Raw genomic sequence first — 17,567 nt, forward strand, 5'->3', positions numbered from 1 at the left:
TTTCTTTTGATTGAAAGCCTTGGAATTTGGCAATTACATTCCTGGGAGTTGTCTTTTGGGGGTTTAGTGTAGAGGGTGTTCTGTGAACTCTTTCATTTCCTATATTGCCCCCTTGTTCTAGAAACTCCCGGCACTTTTCTTGAATGATATCTTGTATTATGATATCAAGATTACAGTTCATTTCTGGCTTTTCTGGCAGACCAATGATTCTCAGATTGTCTCTCCTTCCTTTGTTTTCCAGGTCTGTCACATTGTCAGTGAGATAGTTTATGTTTTCTTCTAATTCATTAATTTTTTGACTTTGCTTCATTAATTCTTGCTGTTTTGCAAGATCATTGGTTTCCAGTTGCTCAATTCTGGTTCTTAAGGCTTGATTTTCTGCTTTGATCTTTTGGCATTCAGTTGTAGTTTTTTGGTTCTCTAATATAATTTGTTGCTTTTCTTTTTGAACCATTTCCCACTTCTCTTTCCAGAGGGCTTCCATCTTTCTGATGATAAGCTCCATTTGAGACTTCCAGGGCTTGTGGACAATTTTCATTTGTTTTCAGTTTTGCCTTTGTTTGACTTTCGTCCAGTATTTTCTTTGTAGCTTGGGGTTTTCCTCCATAGAAAATTTCGAGGGTGACAGTCTTCTTTTTTGATTTCTTGCTGGGATTTTGAGGCTCCTGTGCACAGTTAGCCATTTTTTTCTGGATGTTTTCAGTTCCCTCTTTAGTCAGAAATCAGAATCTGCTGAGCAGTGGGTTTTTTGTGTGTATGGGGTTAATGAGCAGAGTCTCGGTTTTCCTCAGTCCTTTGCAGCTTTTCTCAGTGTGTTCCTCCAGGGGGCGCTCAGTGTCTGCTTTCTCTTGCCCATCGGGTTTTCTGGTTTACTTACTTTTGGGGGTGGGTCCCCAGCAGACCTTGTTAAATCTCAAGGACCCTAAAAATTCTCTCTGTTCATTCCAGAGGGATTCCTGACTCACTCCCTGACTCTGGCGGGCGCGCTGGCTCTGGGCACCTGAAGTCTGCTCTCTCTCATGTCTTGAGTTTTTCTGCCTAGCTGCCTCGGGGGGGGGGGGGTCCCCCTGCAGTCCTAGTCAACTCACAAGGACGCAGAAGTGCCCTCTTTTTGCTTCAGAGGCACCCCTTGCTCCTTCATGTTGGTGTGCACTGGCCCTGCCTCTGGCCCTATAGGTGGTGGTGGGGAAGGCTGGATCTGCTCACATTTGCATTTAAGTGGAAGCCCTTTCCCCCTCTTATAGGCTGGTAAAGCCTCAATCCCACACACTTTCACTGCTGGTCCCCACTCTACAGCTCCTCCGCTCCTCTGATATAGATTCTTAAGGTCTTTTGAGGTGATCCTTATCAATGTATGTCGGTGTGTGTCAGGGAGAGTGAGTAAGCCACATTTAGCTGGCTGCCATGCTTACCTGGAAGCTCGACATTTCTAATGTTATATTTACCCCATTAATTTTTTCTTATTTTTTAATTGGATTTATCAGATTCTGAGAGGGAAAGGCTGAGGTCCTCTAGTAGTATAGTTTTACTCTCTATTTCCTCCTGTAAATCATGTAACTTCTCCTTTAAAGATTTGAATAATATTTCATTTGGTGCATATACGTTTATTGATATTGCTTCATTATATATGGTGTCTTTTATGAAGATATAATTTCCTCCATTATCTCTCTTGATTAGATCAATTTTTTACTTTTGCTTTGAGATCATGATTGCTACCCCTGCTTTTTTTTTTTTACTTTAGTTAAGGCATAATATATTCTTCTCTAGCCCCTTAGTTTTACTTTACAGCAGTAATGGGGAACATTTTAGAAACTGTGTACCATGCCCCATCCCCTTCCCCTTGGAGACCACATACTGTGTCCTGTCCCCCCCCCCAAATCAAGTACCACATATGCCCCACCCCCATACAAGGGAGAGAGGAAGCACTCCTTCGGGGCTGTTGGAAAGAGGGATGGGTAAAGTGAGGAATGGCCACAACAAGTATAGAGAGGAAAATAGGAGTAGCCTGAGCACTCTGCTCCCCTCCAGCTCTGCTGCCTGTGATCCACCCACCTTACCCGCTGTGCCCTCCCATTGGGCTGCATTTGGACAGTTGCCGGTGATGTGAAAAAGATGTTCAGGCATGGTGAAGAGGGAGAGGGAAGCAGCTCCACCTGAGTCCCTCATCCTTAGTAGTAACAAACTCGGCAACCACATGTCCACAGAGAGAACTTGCATGCCCTCTTTGGTATCTGTCCCATAGGTTCATCATTCCTGCCCTATAGTGTCTCCCTACTTAAATGTGTTTCTTTTTTTCTTTTTTTTTTAAACCCTTACCTTCCATCTTGGAGTCAATACTGTGTATTGGCTCCAAGGCAAAAGAGTGGTAAGGGCTAGGCAATGGGGGTCAAGTGACTTGCCCAGGGTCACACAGCTGGGAAGTGTCTGAGGCCAGATTTGAACCTAGGACCTCCCGTCTCTAGGGCTAGCTCTCAATCCACTGAGCCACCCAGCTTCCCCCTAAATGTGTTTCTTATAGGAAACAATTGTGGAATTCTGGTTTTTAGTGCACTCTGCTGTTTTGTGGAATGAGTTCATTCCATTCAAATTCACAGTTGTGTATACTAATTATATATTTCCTTCTCTTATTTTCCCTTCTCTCTCTTTTTTAATCCTTCTTTCCCTTTCTTTCAGCCTTTCCCTATTTGCAAATTTTTGCTTCTGACCACCACTTCCCCCAATTCATCCTCCTTTTTTGTCCTTCCCTTCTTTTCTTATTCCCCCTTTCTTCCTACTTCCCTATAGGTAAAGTAGATTTCTATGACTAAGTATGGATTTTTTCCCACATTGATCTAATTCCAATGATAATAAAGTTTAAGCATTGCCCACCATTCTACTCTCCTCACTTCTCCTCCACCATATTAAGTCTTGTGCAACTCTTCATGAAATAATTTACTCCCTTCTATTTCTCCTTTTTCTTCTAGTGTGTTCCTCATACTCATCCACTGATTTTCATTTTGGATAGCATACCATTCTGTTTAAATTACTTCTTTCTTTCTGGGTTTTGTAAGGGGTAAAATTCAAAGGGTTGGACTAAATTTATGAGTGTGGTTGCCGTAAATTATTACTCAAGTCAGAATGAGTTTTTATGGTAGTTCATTTACAAAAGGAGAAAGAGTGAAAGTAGAGAAATGAGAAAGAGTGCAGAGTAAGAAATCTAGCTTAATGAGCTAGACTATTTGCTTAGGCCCTAACTTTACTCTGACAGAGTTCCAGAAGCCCCAGCTAGAGGGCCTAGGGGTCAATTAAACCAGGGTTTTAGCCACAAGGCCTCCTCCAAGACAAGGGGCTGCTCTTCACAGGCTAGTACCTCTCAGAAAAAGCCAGGAAAGGGAATCAGTCTTTTTCACTCAACCCATGTGGTAGTTCAAGAGCAGTCTGAGGTCCCAAACCAGAGCTCCTTCAAGATCAAATTGAAGGTGAAAGCCTCCCTCCCAGGAAGTTTTTGCCACTTTTAAAGATCATTCCTTTTGTCACTTCCTGTGCCTTCCTTACATTTTATGTGGACCAATTACAGCTAAACCTTTGCTTAGGACTACCCAGGGGGAAGTCAATCAATTCTGATTTGTCACCCACTATCACAGACCTCTCGCACTTAAGGATAAGTGGGGTGTATACGCTTCTGGTGATTAAATCTAAAAAATGGACAGGGGAGAGTTAATCCCATATTCACAGTTTACACCTCACTGCCCTAATAGTGATAAAGTTCTTACATATCTTGAGTACTTTAGGTATTTCAAGTATCATTATATATCTTTATTTTCTTAATTATCACCTTCCATGCAGGAATGTATCAACTTAAGCTTAATCAAAACCCCTAAGTTTTCACTTTTCTTTTTACCTTTTTTATGTTTCTCTTATAAATATTTTCATCACATTTTCTTTTCAACTCTGGCTTTTTGTCTGGAATGCCTAGAAATCCTCTTTTATTATATGTCCATTTTTCCTTCTTGAAGATTATTCTTAGTTTCATTGACCAGGTGATGCTTGGTTGTAATTCTAGATCCTTTCTCTTTTGGAATGTATTTCATGTCCTTTGTTCCTCTAATATAGAAGTTTCTATGTTCTGATTATGGCTCCACAATATTTGAATTGTTTTCTTCTGGCTAATTGTAATACTTTTTTCCTTTTCCTGGAAGTTCTGAAATTTGACTCTAATAGCCCAGGAATGTTTTATTTTGGGATGTCTTTTAGGAGACATTGAGCATATTCCTTCAATTTCTTTATCTCTCTCTTGTTTGAGGATATCAGGGCAGTTTTCCCTGATGATTCTTATAATGTGGTGTCCAACCTCTTTTTTTTATCATGGCTTTCAGGTATTCTGATGGTTCTTAGATTTTTATCCTCCATCTGTTTTCCAGATTAGTTGTGTTTTCAGTGAGATATTTCAGATTTTCTTTGATTTCTCATTCTTTTGGTTTTGTCTTTTTGTTTCATGGTGTCTAATGTATTCATTGACCTTTATTTGAACAATTCCAATTTTTAGGAAGTTATTTTTTTCCTTGAGCTTTTATGTTTCCTTTTCCATTTGAACAATTCTAGTCTTCAAGGAGTTTTCTTCAGTGAATTTTCCCCAGATTGTTAACTCTGTCAATTCTCTTTTTATTTGATTTTTAAAATTTCTTTTCAAGTCCTTCCAAGGGATATTTTGGAGACTTATACTCTTTAATTCTTTCCTTTGAGACTGCACATGTTTCATTTTTTAGCATTATTATCCTCTTCTGAATTTGTATTTTGATCATCCCTGTCACTGAAGTAACTTTTTATTTTTCATTTTTTGCTCATTTTTCTGGTTACTTTTGAAAATTTACCTTCCCTATCTGTTGAGGTTCAACTCTTCTCCTGAGCTAGAGAGAACACTATTCTAAGCTTGCAGTGCAGTCTCTTCTGGTGTTTAGGGTGAGCTCAGCTGCTTTCAGGTCCCATAGCGTGCACTTTGAGAGGATAATCTGGATTGCTTGCTGTGGGGAAGCTTGCAAGTGTTTTGCCCTGCTATATTCTGCATCCTATGCTACCAGTTCCCCTGTTGTCTCAGTTAGGCTTGTTCCTGATCTGCCATTTGATTTTTCTGGGCCACATAGAAGTGTGCTAGGCTGATCCTCCACTCTGCCACTTCATAATCCTGGGCCATATGACAGTACATTGGGCTGATCCAGATTCTTCCAGTTCTCCTGGATGCTGCACTTTCTGGGTTACCCTTTCTTATACCTTCTCACCCTAGTGAAACATGTCTTTCTTGATTTCCTTTGTTTTGTAAATGGTGAAATTATGGCTGAGACTGAATGTATAATTATTTAGGTCGCCAAGAATTTTATTTATAAAAATCCTAATTAAAAACCCAAATAATAAAATACCCAAGTCAGCTGCCAAATTTTATGATGATTTAAATATTGATATAGTAGAGAAAATTAAGAAGAAGGGAGAAGGAAAGGGTGAAGAATTTCTTCCCCCACCTGGCTGTTACCGGGCGGAAAGATTAGAAGATCTAGAAAGTAAGGGTTTGGAGTGTGAAGGAGGAAGGAATCAACCTGAACACCAAAAGGGGATCAGAGGAGATGCCTGAACCTGAATCAGGGCAAGGACAAAATTCACCGCCAAAACCCAGACAATAACTGCCACCACTCCCAAGATGTTGGGATGCCTAGCATGCTACCAGCCAGAATCACCTCTCCAGGGAAAGAGGAAGGGACAGGAAGTGCCGTGCCTTATGTGGACATTTTTACATCACTTTTCTGTGTCTCATCTGTACCAATGAGGACTTAGCTTGACTCAGGACAGCCCAGAGGTCTGTCCTTTTTTCTGCACATGTCTGTTGAGGGCCATTCCTTAGATAATTAAATCTTGAGTTTGATGCAGACCTTCAAAATCTTGTTAAACTAAGAAGGGAGGCGAAATGTAGTTTCCAAGACCTGATTCTGTTATTCCAAGTATCTCCATTGTTACTGATCAGGAAATAGCTAAATCACATCTTCTAAAGAATGGTCTGATTATGGTGGAATAGTTTTAAAGTTCACAGTTTTGAGGTGATTATATTAAAAACTTATTTCATTCTTTTATTTTTTTAGGTATAATACTCCATTTAAAAAGAGTATTCAGACCTGGGTATTTAATCTAACAACTTCTTCAGATATTATTGAAGAATGGATGATTGTACAAAATCTCTGGGTTTACCTTGAAGCTGTTTTTGTAGGTGGAGATATTGCAAAACAATTACCTCAGGTAAATGGTTACTAAAACTTTAGAAAATAACTAGGAATAAGAGATTTTATGCATTCAAAATAATGAAAGAACAGTTTTCAAAATATTCAGCACACAGAACAATATACACAATGACCACCAACAATAATGTACATGCCAACTATACTCAAAGTTAATTGAATTCAGACTAATTGCATTGATTTAGTCAGTCGTTGAGAATAAATTTCCTCTTCTCAGTGGTGAAGTAAGAAATTAATTGGAAGCATTATTGTGAATTTGTTATCTGTGGGTTTGCTTAACTGTTTATTCAAAGGATGATGGGAGAGGCATATATCAGTAAAAGACTGGCATGAAAGCAAAAAGTATTAATAAAACTTTAAAACAAAGAAACAAAAAATCAGCCAGTTTTTTAAATTTTACTTTTTTTTTTTTGCCAAATCAGTTACCATTTTTGAAGGATACATAAATTAATAAAGTGAGTTTTCACAAAAGGAAAAAATCCTATTTTCCTCTAATAATTTACATGTTCTTTCTGAATAAAATAAGAGGTGCTTTTTCCTTGAGAATTCTTGTGCTAAAGTTGTTTAAGGACCTGTTTTTAAGAGCTGCTTTCTCCAAGGTTTAGAGTAGAATTGGATTAACTCTTCATAGAATGTCACTAAAAACCTTTTAGCCTCTTAAATAAATTGAAAGTTCAGAGATTAATTTGAAGAAAAAATCATGAAGTTTTAACACAAACACTTTGCTTGTCCAATTATCCAAGCAGCAATCTTTAAAGAGGATATTTTTGTTTTTTAGGAAGCAAAACGTTTTCAGAATATTGATAAATCATGGATAAAAATAATGCAACGAGCTCATGAGAATCCTAATGTAATCAGTTGCTGTGTTGGAGATGAAACTATGGGACAACTTTTGCCTCATTTACATGAGCAGTTGGAAGTATGTCAAAAGTCACTAACAGGGTATGTATGAGTTATTTCACATATACCTGTGTCATGTCAGAATTATAGAACAGGAGTTGGAAGGAACTACTTCAATCCATCCATGAATAAGCATTCTTTCAGAAACATATCTAAGAAATATCCATCTAGCTTTTGGTTTAAGATCTCTGATAAAAAAAATCTTTTTTCAAGGCAGTACATACTCATTTTAGATTACTCTCCATATATCAAGATATCCATATATCAATATTTGTCTCTTTGTAGCTACTATTCATTTCTCCAAGAACTGAAATCCCTGACTTAGCAAAACAAGTCTAATTCCTTTTCCACATGACAGCACTTTAATGCTAGAAGTACCAAATTTAAGAATACATCAAAGAATCAAGTTGCATAAATAGACACAGTGCCTTTTTTTTAATCCATCAAAGAAAATAGAGATAGGAAAGGTTTTACTTCAAATCACCTCTCCTCCTGGTTTTCTTTTCTCCAGCTAATTATTCCCAAATTGGTTCTCATATCACATGTTCTAAACATGTAGCCCCTTTAAAATCCTCATTAACATAACTCTGTAAGGGACTCTAGAACTTCCGGTCAAGATGGCGGCGTAGAAGCAGCGAAAGTTCAGACCTCAGAAACCCGTCCTTACCGATCGCAAACAGAGTGCTCCTAGGCTACTGAACAACAAAAGGATAGACCTGGGGAAACCTCCTCCTGGACCTGGGTCAAAGGGTACCACACCCCAAAAGCCAGAACCCTAGATCACTCAGATCTAAGAGGTAGAGAGAAAGAAGGTCCCAGGACCCATCCCCCCCAACCCAGAGTGCTGAGCCCATGGCAGCAGTGGGAATCTCAGGGCTCTGAGGTCTCACCTTGAAAGCAACCTGAGGCAGTCTCCGGGACACCCAACACAGATGGCAAGGAAACATAGAGAGAAGGGGGAAGCCTGTAGCCCCCTAGCTGGGTCCTTCCATCTGAGTCTCAAGGGAGGTCCCAGCTTTAGGGCACCAGCTGAACCCAATCCCATCAGGAGCCCTCAGAGCTACTGAAAGGACAGAAAACTCAGGGCTGTCAAAGGGGTTGCTCCGAAGAGCTTACCTTGAAAGTAACCTGGGCCAGTTTCTGGGCATTCAACACAGACTGTGGAAGAGGAGGTTGCTGCTTTTTTTTCTTCCTTTTTTTGTCTGGGGGATCATTCGGCCCACACCACCTGAACCTAATCCCATCAGGAGCCCTCAGAGCTTCTGAAAGAACAAAAACCTCAGGGCTGGTGAAGGGCTTACCTTGAAAACAACCCAGGCCAGTCTCCAGGCATTCAACACAGACTGTGGAGGAGGAGGCTTATTGCATCAGGGCTCATTTGGCCCAAACCAGGTGGACCTAATCCCATCAGGAGCCCTCAGAGCCCAGGCAAGCCACAACCCCTCTCCCCCTTAGAGAGCAGGGTCTTCTGAAAGAACCAGCTGAACTTAATCCCATCAGGAGCCCTCAGAGCCCAGAGAAGCCACGCATCTCCCACCTTAGAGAGCAGGGTCTTCTGAAAAAACAGAAACCAAGAGGCGAAGTCAAGATGGCAGCCTAGAAGGAGCATAGACCTGGCAGCCTGGCCAGAGCTTTGGAGATCCTCCATATCTGCTCCAGCCTTCCAGGAAGTTTAAAACTCAGAGTAAACCCAGCCCAACTAAGCTGAACTCAATCCCATCAAAAGTCTCCAGAACACAGGGAAGCCCAGGCTCCCCATCTATCCTCATTGACTGCTGGACTTTAAGCCAATCAAAAGCCTCCAGAGGACAGGAAAGCTCAAACCCCCAACAACCATCCCCCAGAGATTACACCAAGAGATCCTCTGTTAAAGCTCCAAGAGGGGAGACTGATAGAAGTCCCCAAAAAACAAAAAAAATGAGAGGAACAAGAGCACAAACAAATATGGGGAGGAAAGAAGGGGTGAATTTGAACAAACAACAGAAACAGAAGAAAGAAACTACAATAGACAGCTACTTACTCACCAAATGGAATAGAGGGGGAGAGATCAGCAAACGATAAACCAGAAATCCCAGCTAATTGGATACAGGCTGTGGAAGAACTCAAAACACAACTAAGAGAGGCTGAAGACAATTGGGAAAAGAACTTAAAAATTAAGATAAGTCATCTGGAAACAGAGGCACTTGAACTAAAACAAGAAAATAGTGTCCTGAAAGCCCAAATCATCCAGCTGGAAAACGAGGCAAAGGAGATGAAAGATGAGGCAAAGGAGATGAAAGATGAGATAAAGAGGATGAAAGACAATCTTCAAAGAAAATCAGACCAGAAGGAAAATGACGACCAAAAAGCCAGAGATGAAATCCAATCTTTAAGAACCAGAGTAAAACAACTAGAATCAAGTGACCTCACAAGGCAGCAGGACACTATAAAACAAAACTAAAAGAATGAAAAATTTGAGGAAAATGTGAAGCATCTCATTCACAAAACAGACGATTTAGAAAATTGTTCAAGAAGAGACAATATAAGAATAATTGGACTACCAGAAGACCATGACAAAAGAAAAAGCCTGGACATAATACTAGAGGAAATTATTAAAGAAAACTGCACCGATATCCTAGAACAAGAGGGGAAAGTGGAGATTGAAAGAATCCACAGATCACCCCCTGTATTTAATCCCCAACTGACAACACCAAGAAATGTTATAGCCAAATTAAAAAACAATCAGATAAAAGAACAGGTATTACAAGCTGCCAAGAAGAAGCCATTCAGATACCATGGAAACACGGTGAGGATAACACAGGATCTGTCTGCATCCACACTGAAGGACCGAAAGGCATGGAATATGATAGATATTCCAGAAAGCAAGGGAACTAGGCCTACAGCCAAGAATAAAATACCCATCAAAACTGACTATATTCTTACAGGGGAAAGTATGGTTATTTAACACAACAGAAGAGTTCCAAGCATTCATAAATAAAAGACCAGACCTGAACAGAAAATATGAAGTCCAACCACAGAACTCAAGAGAATCATCAAAAGGTAATTTAAAAAGAGGGGAAAAACAACAACAACAACACATTTTTTTAAGAGATTCAATAAGTTAAAATGATATGTATCCCTATAAGAAAAGAGGTCATTGGCAACTCTTAACTGTTGCTATCACCTAAGCAGCTAGAAGAACTACACTCAGAGGGAACAGTGACAAACTGTATAGGATGAAAGGACAAGACATAAATAGGTATATAGATATGTGCATGCATAAATACTTATACATGTGTATGTGTATATATATATACACACACATGACTAAAGCTAAAAAAGAAAAAGAGGTTATGACTAAAAGAAATGGGAAAAGAAACAAATGGGGGTAAATTTATACGTCACAAAGAAGCTCATGGCAGGAGGGGGGAGAACATTGATACACTGGAAGGGTAAAGAGGTTGGAGATAGGAAATACTCAACTCTTACGTACTTTGAAACTGACCCAAAGAGGGAAGAACAATCCAATCCATTGGGGAAGAGAATAGATTTGCACCCTATAGGGGAGTAGAAGGGCAAAAAACACACTGGTGGGGAGGGAAGCAGTACAAGGGAGGGAGAGGGTGGGGGGGTAATTTTAAAAAGACTACAAGGGAAAATAAGGGAGGGGATAAGAAGGGAGGGGGGTAGAAAGGGAAGTACAAGGGGGACTGATTTAAAGTAAATCACTGGACTAAAAGGTAGAGCTGAAGAAGAAAGGTTAGAATTAGGGAAGGATATCAAAATACCAGGGAGTCCACAAGTGACAGTCATAACGTTGAACATGAATGGGATGAACTCACCCATAAAACATAGACGAATAGAAGAATGGATTAGAATCCAAAACCCTACCATATGTTGTCTCCAAGAAACACACATGAGGCAGGTAGACACCCACAAGGTCAGAATTAAAGGATGGAATAAGACCTTCTGGGCCTCAACTGACAGAAAGAAGGCAGGAGTGGCAATCATGATATCTGATAAAGCCATAGCAAACATAGACCTGATCAAAAGGGATAGGGAAGGTAATTATATTTTGTTAAAAGGGACTTTAGATAATGAGGAAATATCACTAATCAACACATATTCACCAAATAATATAGCACCCAAATTCCTAATGGAGAAACTAGGAGAATTGAAGGAAGAAATAGACAGTAAAACCATATTAGTGGGAGACTTGAACCAACCATTATCACATTTAGATAAATCAAATCAAAAAATAAATAAGAAAGAGGTAAAAGAAGTGAATGAAATCTTAGAAAAATTAGAATTAATAGACATATGGAGAAAAATAAATATGGATAAAAAGGAATACACCTTCTTCTCAGCACCACATAGCACATTCACAAAGATTGACCATACTTTAGGTCACAGAAACATGGCACACAAATGCAGAAAAGCAGAAATAATACATGCAGCCTTTTCAGACCACAAGGCAATAAAAATAACGATCAGTAATGGTACATGGAAAACTAAATAAAAAACTAATTGGAAACTAAACAATATGATACTCCAAAATCGTTTAGTTAGAGAAGAAATCATAGAAACAATTAATAATTTCATCGAGGAAAATGACAATGGCGAGACATCCTTTCAAACCTTTTGGGATGCAGCCAAAGCAGTAATCAGAGGTAAATTCATACCCCTGAGTGCATATATTAACAAACTAGGGAGAGCAGAGATCAATCAATTGGAAATGCAAATAAAAAAAACTCAAAAGCAATCAAATTAAAAACCCCCAGTAGAAAACCAAACTAGAAATCCTAAAATTTAAGGGAGAAATTAATAAAATTGAAAGTGATAGAACTATTGATTTAATAAATAAGACAAGAAGCTGGTACTTTGAATAAACAAACAAAATAGACAAAGTACTAGTCAATCTAATTAAAAAATGGAAGGAAGAAAAGCAAATTAACAGCATCAAAGATGAAAAGGGGGTCATCACCTCTGATGAAGAGGAAATTAACGCAATCATTAAAAATTACTTTGCCCAATTATATGGCAATAAATACACCAATTTAAGTGATATGGATGAATATATACAAAAATACAAACTGCCTAGACTAACAGAAGAAGAAATAGAATTCTTAAATAATCCCATATCAGAAAATGAAATCCAACAGGCCATCAAAGAAGTTCCTAAGAAAAAATCCCCAGGGCCTGATGGATTCACCAGTGAATTCTATCAAACATTCAGAGAACAGTTAATCCCAATTCTATACAAACTATTTGACATAATAAACGTAACTCTGTAAGTTCTCAAGCTTATTGATGTCCTTTCTAAAAGTACTGAACAAAGTACTTGAGTAATGATCTAAATAAATCTGAGTACAGTGGAACCAGCAACTTCCTATTTCTGGATACCGTGTCTCTCTTAATGTACTCTAAGATTTCATGTTAGCTTTTCTGACTGCTATATCATACTATAGAATACTACATAAAAGAGACTTATGGATTTTAATACTTTATTGCAAAGGTACACAAAAATAATTTGTCATTCAGAAGTTCCTTAAGCAATGCTGACAACGGCATTATTTTTTTTTCACCTAAGACTAGTTTTCATAAGATTGTACAGAAAGTGCACCCAGTTCTTTATACAGGCCTATACTAGAACCAATGGCATTGTGGTCCATGGATACTATTACAGTTTCAAAATAATCACCTTTATCTCACATATGAACTAAGGAAAACTGATTCCTGTGGAAAAGATGTATAAGCAAATAAATAAATCTTAATACATTCAAAGTAGGCCTACTAGTAATATAAATAAGCAAATACTATTGGTCTAAGATTTTGACCTTTCAAGCTGATTTACAAGCTAATTCACAGGCCAATAATTCAACTGCAGTTCTCTGTTTTAGCCCTCCAACTTTTCCACAATGATATCATAAAGAACATTCTGAAATATCTTGCTAAATCTAGGTAAATGTTCTCTGTAATATTCCGTATGAAGCAAAGACTGTCAAGTGCATCTTGCAGGGAAACCAGAATAAATAGATCTCTAGCATCTCCCCTTCCAGCCCTTCTCCTGCCAGGAGGAAAAGCAAACAGTTGGGGCTGGAAGCTTGATCATTCATCTCTCGTCAGATAGAGAAGGTTTTGAGTTAGAATTGTATTTATATGCTTACTTAAAATATTTTAGTCTAGGGATGTGATTTTTTAATGCCAGTGAAGCTTCTGGTTGCTATTTCTAGCAGACAGAGGAAGACCCTAAGCTTTTTATCCAGGGCTTGACCCCTGTCCTGCCAAATACCAACTCTACAATAGATACATATAAAATGGTAGTGAAGCAAATTTATCCAAATCAAGAACAAAACAGAAATCAGAGAAAGTGTACATATGAGAATATATACCAAACCCTACAGAGAGAAGGAGCCCTCCCATTGGGAAAACTAGGTAACTCATCTCAGTGAAGAGGAAGGGTCCTAGATCTTTCCTGAAGAGAGATTCTGACATCCCTAGTGTAGCCCACTGGGGATAGGGACATGATGAAGATCACTAGCTCCTCTCATGTTGGCTTCTTCCCAAAGTCTTTTTTCTCCATTTTGCATCCAGAAGGGGAGTTGGTATTATCAACCTTGTCACTTGAATCTGGAAGCCAGAAGCACCCAAAGAGACTGAAGAACTAGAAGAAATTGTATATCTCTTTTCTCTTGTTCTAACCACTCATTGCCCCTCACATAAGCATAGGGCATTGATCTCCACTAATGAGGAGAGAGTTCCATAACAGTGAGCTTTGGGACTTGGGTTACTTTTAATTGAGAGATCCATTCTAGTAACTCTGTCAATAAAGAATTGGTCCTATTTTCATTTTTCACAAACTTTTAAAGGTCACATGTTAATAAACTAAGACCAGTCATGCTGCCATTTGTCTTAGTTCATCATTAAGGCCTAGTGATTTCAACTTATTAAAGGTAGCTAGGCTGCTCTTTTGCTATCTCTCCACTTCTATTAATAACTAAATAACTAACTCCCTGTTATCCATCATCGTTCATTTCTTTCTAAGCTACCAGTCATTCTCTTTAACAGAAAGATTTTTTTAAATACAGAAGCAAAAGAAGAACTGAGTAGCTCTGCTTCTTCTCTAAAATCAGTTATTGTCCTATCCATCTGGAAAAAATAATCCTACCCCTTCTTTGATCCTCCTAATTTCTACAATATTGCTTTTTCTTTCAAAGACCTTTTTCTTGTTCTTAGTTTTCCTCAGTAGTTTATTTACTTGCTCATTCTGAACTTTAGTACTTTTCATAAGATTGTGGCCTATTTTTGTATTTATCCTCTATTATTTGCCCTTTCTATACCTCCTCAACTCCCTGTCAACTCTCATTGCTATGATGCTTTTTAAAATTCTAAATCAGATCTTAATACTAACAATTTTTAGTTTTCAGAATTGTAGGAGCATAGTTTTTCTTTTTAATATCAACTTTTGGGGGGGGCTTAAGGGGGAAGGACAGACAGACTACTTGAAGTTCAGTCAACAAGTATGAAGCAATTATAATTGGACCTTCAATCTTATATGAACTGATGTAAAACGAAAGGACCAAAACTAGAACATTATATACAGTAACAGAAATAGTGTAAGATGATCAACTGTGAAGGTCTAAACTATTATGAGCAAAAACAAGGTCCCATGATAACGCCAAGGGACTCAGCTATCCAAAGTCAAATAAAGAATTGTTAGAATCTTATTACAGATTATATTGCCTGGAAGACCTGGTATAACTATAACAGATCATTTACTGCCTCAGGGAGGGTGAAAGAGAATCTGAATCATAAAATGTCAGAAAATAATTATAAAAATGTTTCTATATGTAATATTTTTAAAGCCTGAAAAAGGAAGGAAGGAAGGAAGGAAGGAAGGAAGGAAGGAAGGAAGGAAGGAAGGAAGGAAGGAAGGAAGGAAGGAAGGAAGGAAGGAAGGAAGGAAGGAAGGAAGGAAGGAAGGAAGGAAGGAAGAAAAGAAAGAAGTTGGATATAGAGTTTGATTTAAGTCACATTAATCCTAGCTTGAGTAGAACCATTCAGAAGTAGGAAACACTTTGAATTTAGGAAAGAGTCAAGGAAGACTTTTGAAGAAATAGCAAGAAATGGAAAAAACTTTATGCTAAGCCCTTAAAGCTGTCATGCCTTCTCTGGTATGCATGTTTTTATGGCTTTGTTGACTATCACTCATCAATATAGGATAGAAAACAAGTTTTCAGAGCACTAAAATTTCTGGGGTAAAATGGGCATTAAATATACAAATGTTTGCTGTTATCTCATTGGAAAATTAATTTTTCTCATAATTAAATATAAATATGTGTGAATAATTGAAAAATGCTGATGTAAATTGAAATAACATTTTTATAAATGGAAAGTTTTTAAAAGGAAAAAAAAACTTTTGTTTAATCATAATTACAAGCATAGCACTCAAAAAAGAGATCCAAAAATGTATCTTTTCCTTCTTGCAGAGGCAGAGGAGAGTTTATGTATAGAATCCTACATAGCCTATCAGATTTGGTGGTTAGATTTGAACTATACTTTTTCCTCTTTTGTTTTAAAGTTCATTGTTATAAAGGATATATTTTAGTTCAGTTCTAGTGAGAAATGACAATTATGTTTTTAAAAGATAAAAGTTATTTGAAAGAATGACAATTTAAAAATATAATTAACTTAAAAAAACCTTGGTAATATGAATTTCCCTATATTTTAAGATATTTAGAGAAGAAACGGCTCCTGTTTCCCAGATTCTTCTTTGTATCTGATCCAGTTCTCCTGGAAATTCTTGGACAAGCAAGTGATTCCCATACCATACAAGTATGTTTTCATTATAATTTATTCTATTTCTTTTCACATTGTTTATCCAAAAGGAAAAATGAAATAGTTTTTGTGTTTAAAAATTTTTGTTAGCATTTATTTTGAAAACTTTTAAAATTTCAAAATATCTCTCTCCACCCACATACTAAGAAAGTAAACAATATGATATCAGTTATACATATTAAGTCATGGAAAACATTTCTTTATTAATTATGTTGCAAAAAGAAAAAGAAATAAACATAAAAAAGAACCAACAACTATTCATTAATTTGTCCATCAGTTCTTTCTCTGGAAAGAACTTTTTATCATGAGTTCTTTGAAATTGTCTTGCATCATTGTATTGATTGAAGTAGCTGAGTCTTCTAGAGTTGATCATTGTTAATAATAGTATTTCTATTACTGTGTTCTCCTTATTCTGCTGACTTCACTCTGCATAAGTTCATATAAGTCTGCTCAAGTTTTTCTGAAACCATCCTGCTTATAGCACAGCAGTATTTGATTGCAATTGCATACTACATCTTATTCAACCATTCCCCATTTAATGGATATCCTTCTCAGTTTCTAATTTCACCATGAAAAGAACTGTTGTATATATTATTTCAACATATAGATCTTTTTCCATTTTTAAAATCTCTATGAAGTATGGAAGCATAGATCTACTATTATTGGATCAAAGGGTATGCAAAATTTTATAATCCTTTGAATCTGTTTACAACTCCACCAACAGTGTATTAGTGTCTCAATTTTCCCACATCCTCTCCAACATTTGTCATATTCTTTTTCCATCATATTGACTAATCTGATAGTGTGAGGAGTCTAAACCTCAAAATTTCTCAGACTTATGAATGTTAGGGGTTTCCCCCATTGGGAAATCTTCTACTTAAAAAAATTCCCTAGCAGATGGTGAGAACTCTACTTGAGTGTGGGAGCTCCTAGCTATGGGAGTGTCCCTGCTCCACCCTACTTAAGACTGTTTTAGGACAAAAAACTGCTTGCTAAACAATGAAAGTACTTTGATCCATGCTTATGGAAGGGAGAGGAAGTTCTTTGAGTCATGACTGTTTTAGAATTGATACAATGGGATACTAAGTACCTATAAAGGTGGGGCAACTTGTAAACTACTTAAACCTAAAAGGGTGATAACTTATTCAGAGGTTTTTTCTTAATGAAATTTGTCGACACAGCAGCATTTTTTTTCTGACTTACTAAAGAGATTAAATCTACTCAGCTGTGAATTCAGAAGGGGTTGTCCTTTGGAAAATGTCTACTGTGATTGGTAGATGTAAGGACTTAGGGGAGGTGACATAGGAGATTTTGCCCTTTAAAATAAGAGCTCAGAGAAGAGCTGGAGCTGATTCTGAGGGAGCTCATTTTGAGAAGACTCATTCTGAGGAACTCATTCTGAAGACTCTTATTCTGAAGGAGAGCTCCTCTGAGGGGCTCTGTCCCTCTGGGGTAGGAGCTCTGGAGGCTCTTGAGAGAGGCCCTTTGAAACAATCTCTGGCTGGAAGACTATTTGAGGAAGTACACTGGCCTGGTGTCACTAGTATCCTTGTTTAGTCAGATCTTGTGGTGAGTGTTAAAAAACTGACTGAT

The 17,567-nt window shown here is 37.8% G+C and overlaps 1 protein-coding gene across 2 annotated transcripts in view; it reads left to right on the forward strand.

Moving 5' to 3' along the window:
• Positions 1–17,567, forward strand: part of DNAH8 (dynein axonemal heavy chain 8) — a 491,513-nt gene that overhangs the window by 212,120 nt on the left and 261,826 nt on the right. For both annotated transcript variants that reach the window (XM_016431041.2, XM_016431044.2), the window contains exons 37-39: positions 6,105–6,258; positions 7,036–7,199; positions 15,869–15,971. In XM_016431041.2, the coding sequence (XP_016286527.1) occupies positions 6,105–6,258; positions 7,036–7,199; positions 15,869–15,971 (421 nt within the window). The remainder of the gene's footprint in view (positions 1–6,104; positions 6,259–7,035; positions 7,200–15,868; positions 15,972–17,567) is intronic.

The sequence above is a fragment of the Monodelphis domestica genome, chromosome 2 (assembly GCF_027887165.1).
Source record: "Monodelphis domestica isolate mMonDom1 chromosome 2, mMonDom1.pri, whole genome shotgun sequence".
Lineage (NCBI taxonomy): Eukaryota > Metazoa > Chordata > Mammalia > Didelphimorphia > Didelphidae > Monodelphis > Monodelphis domestica.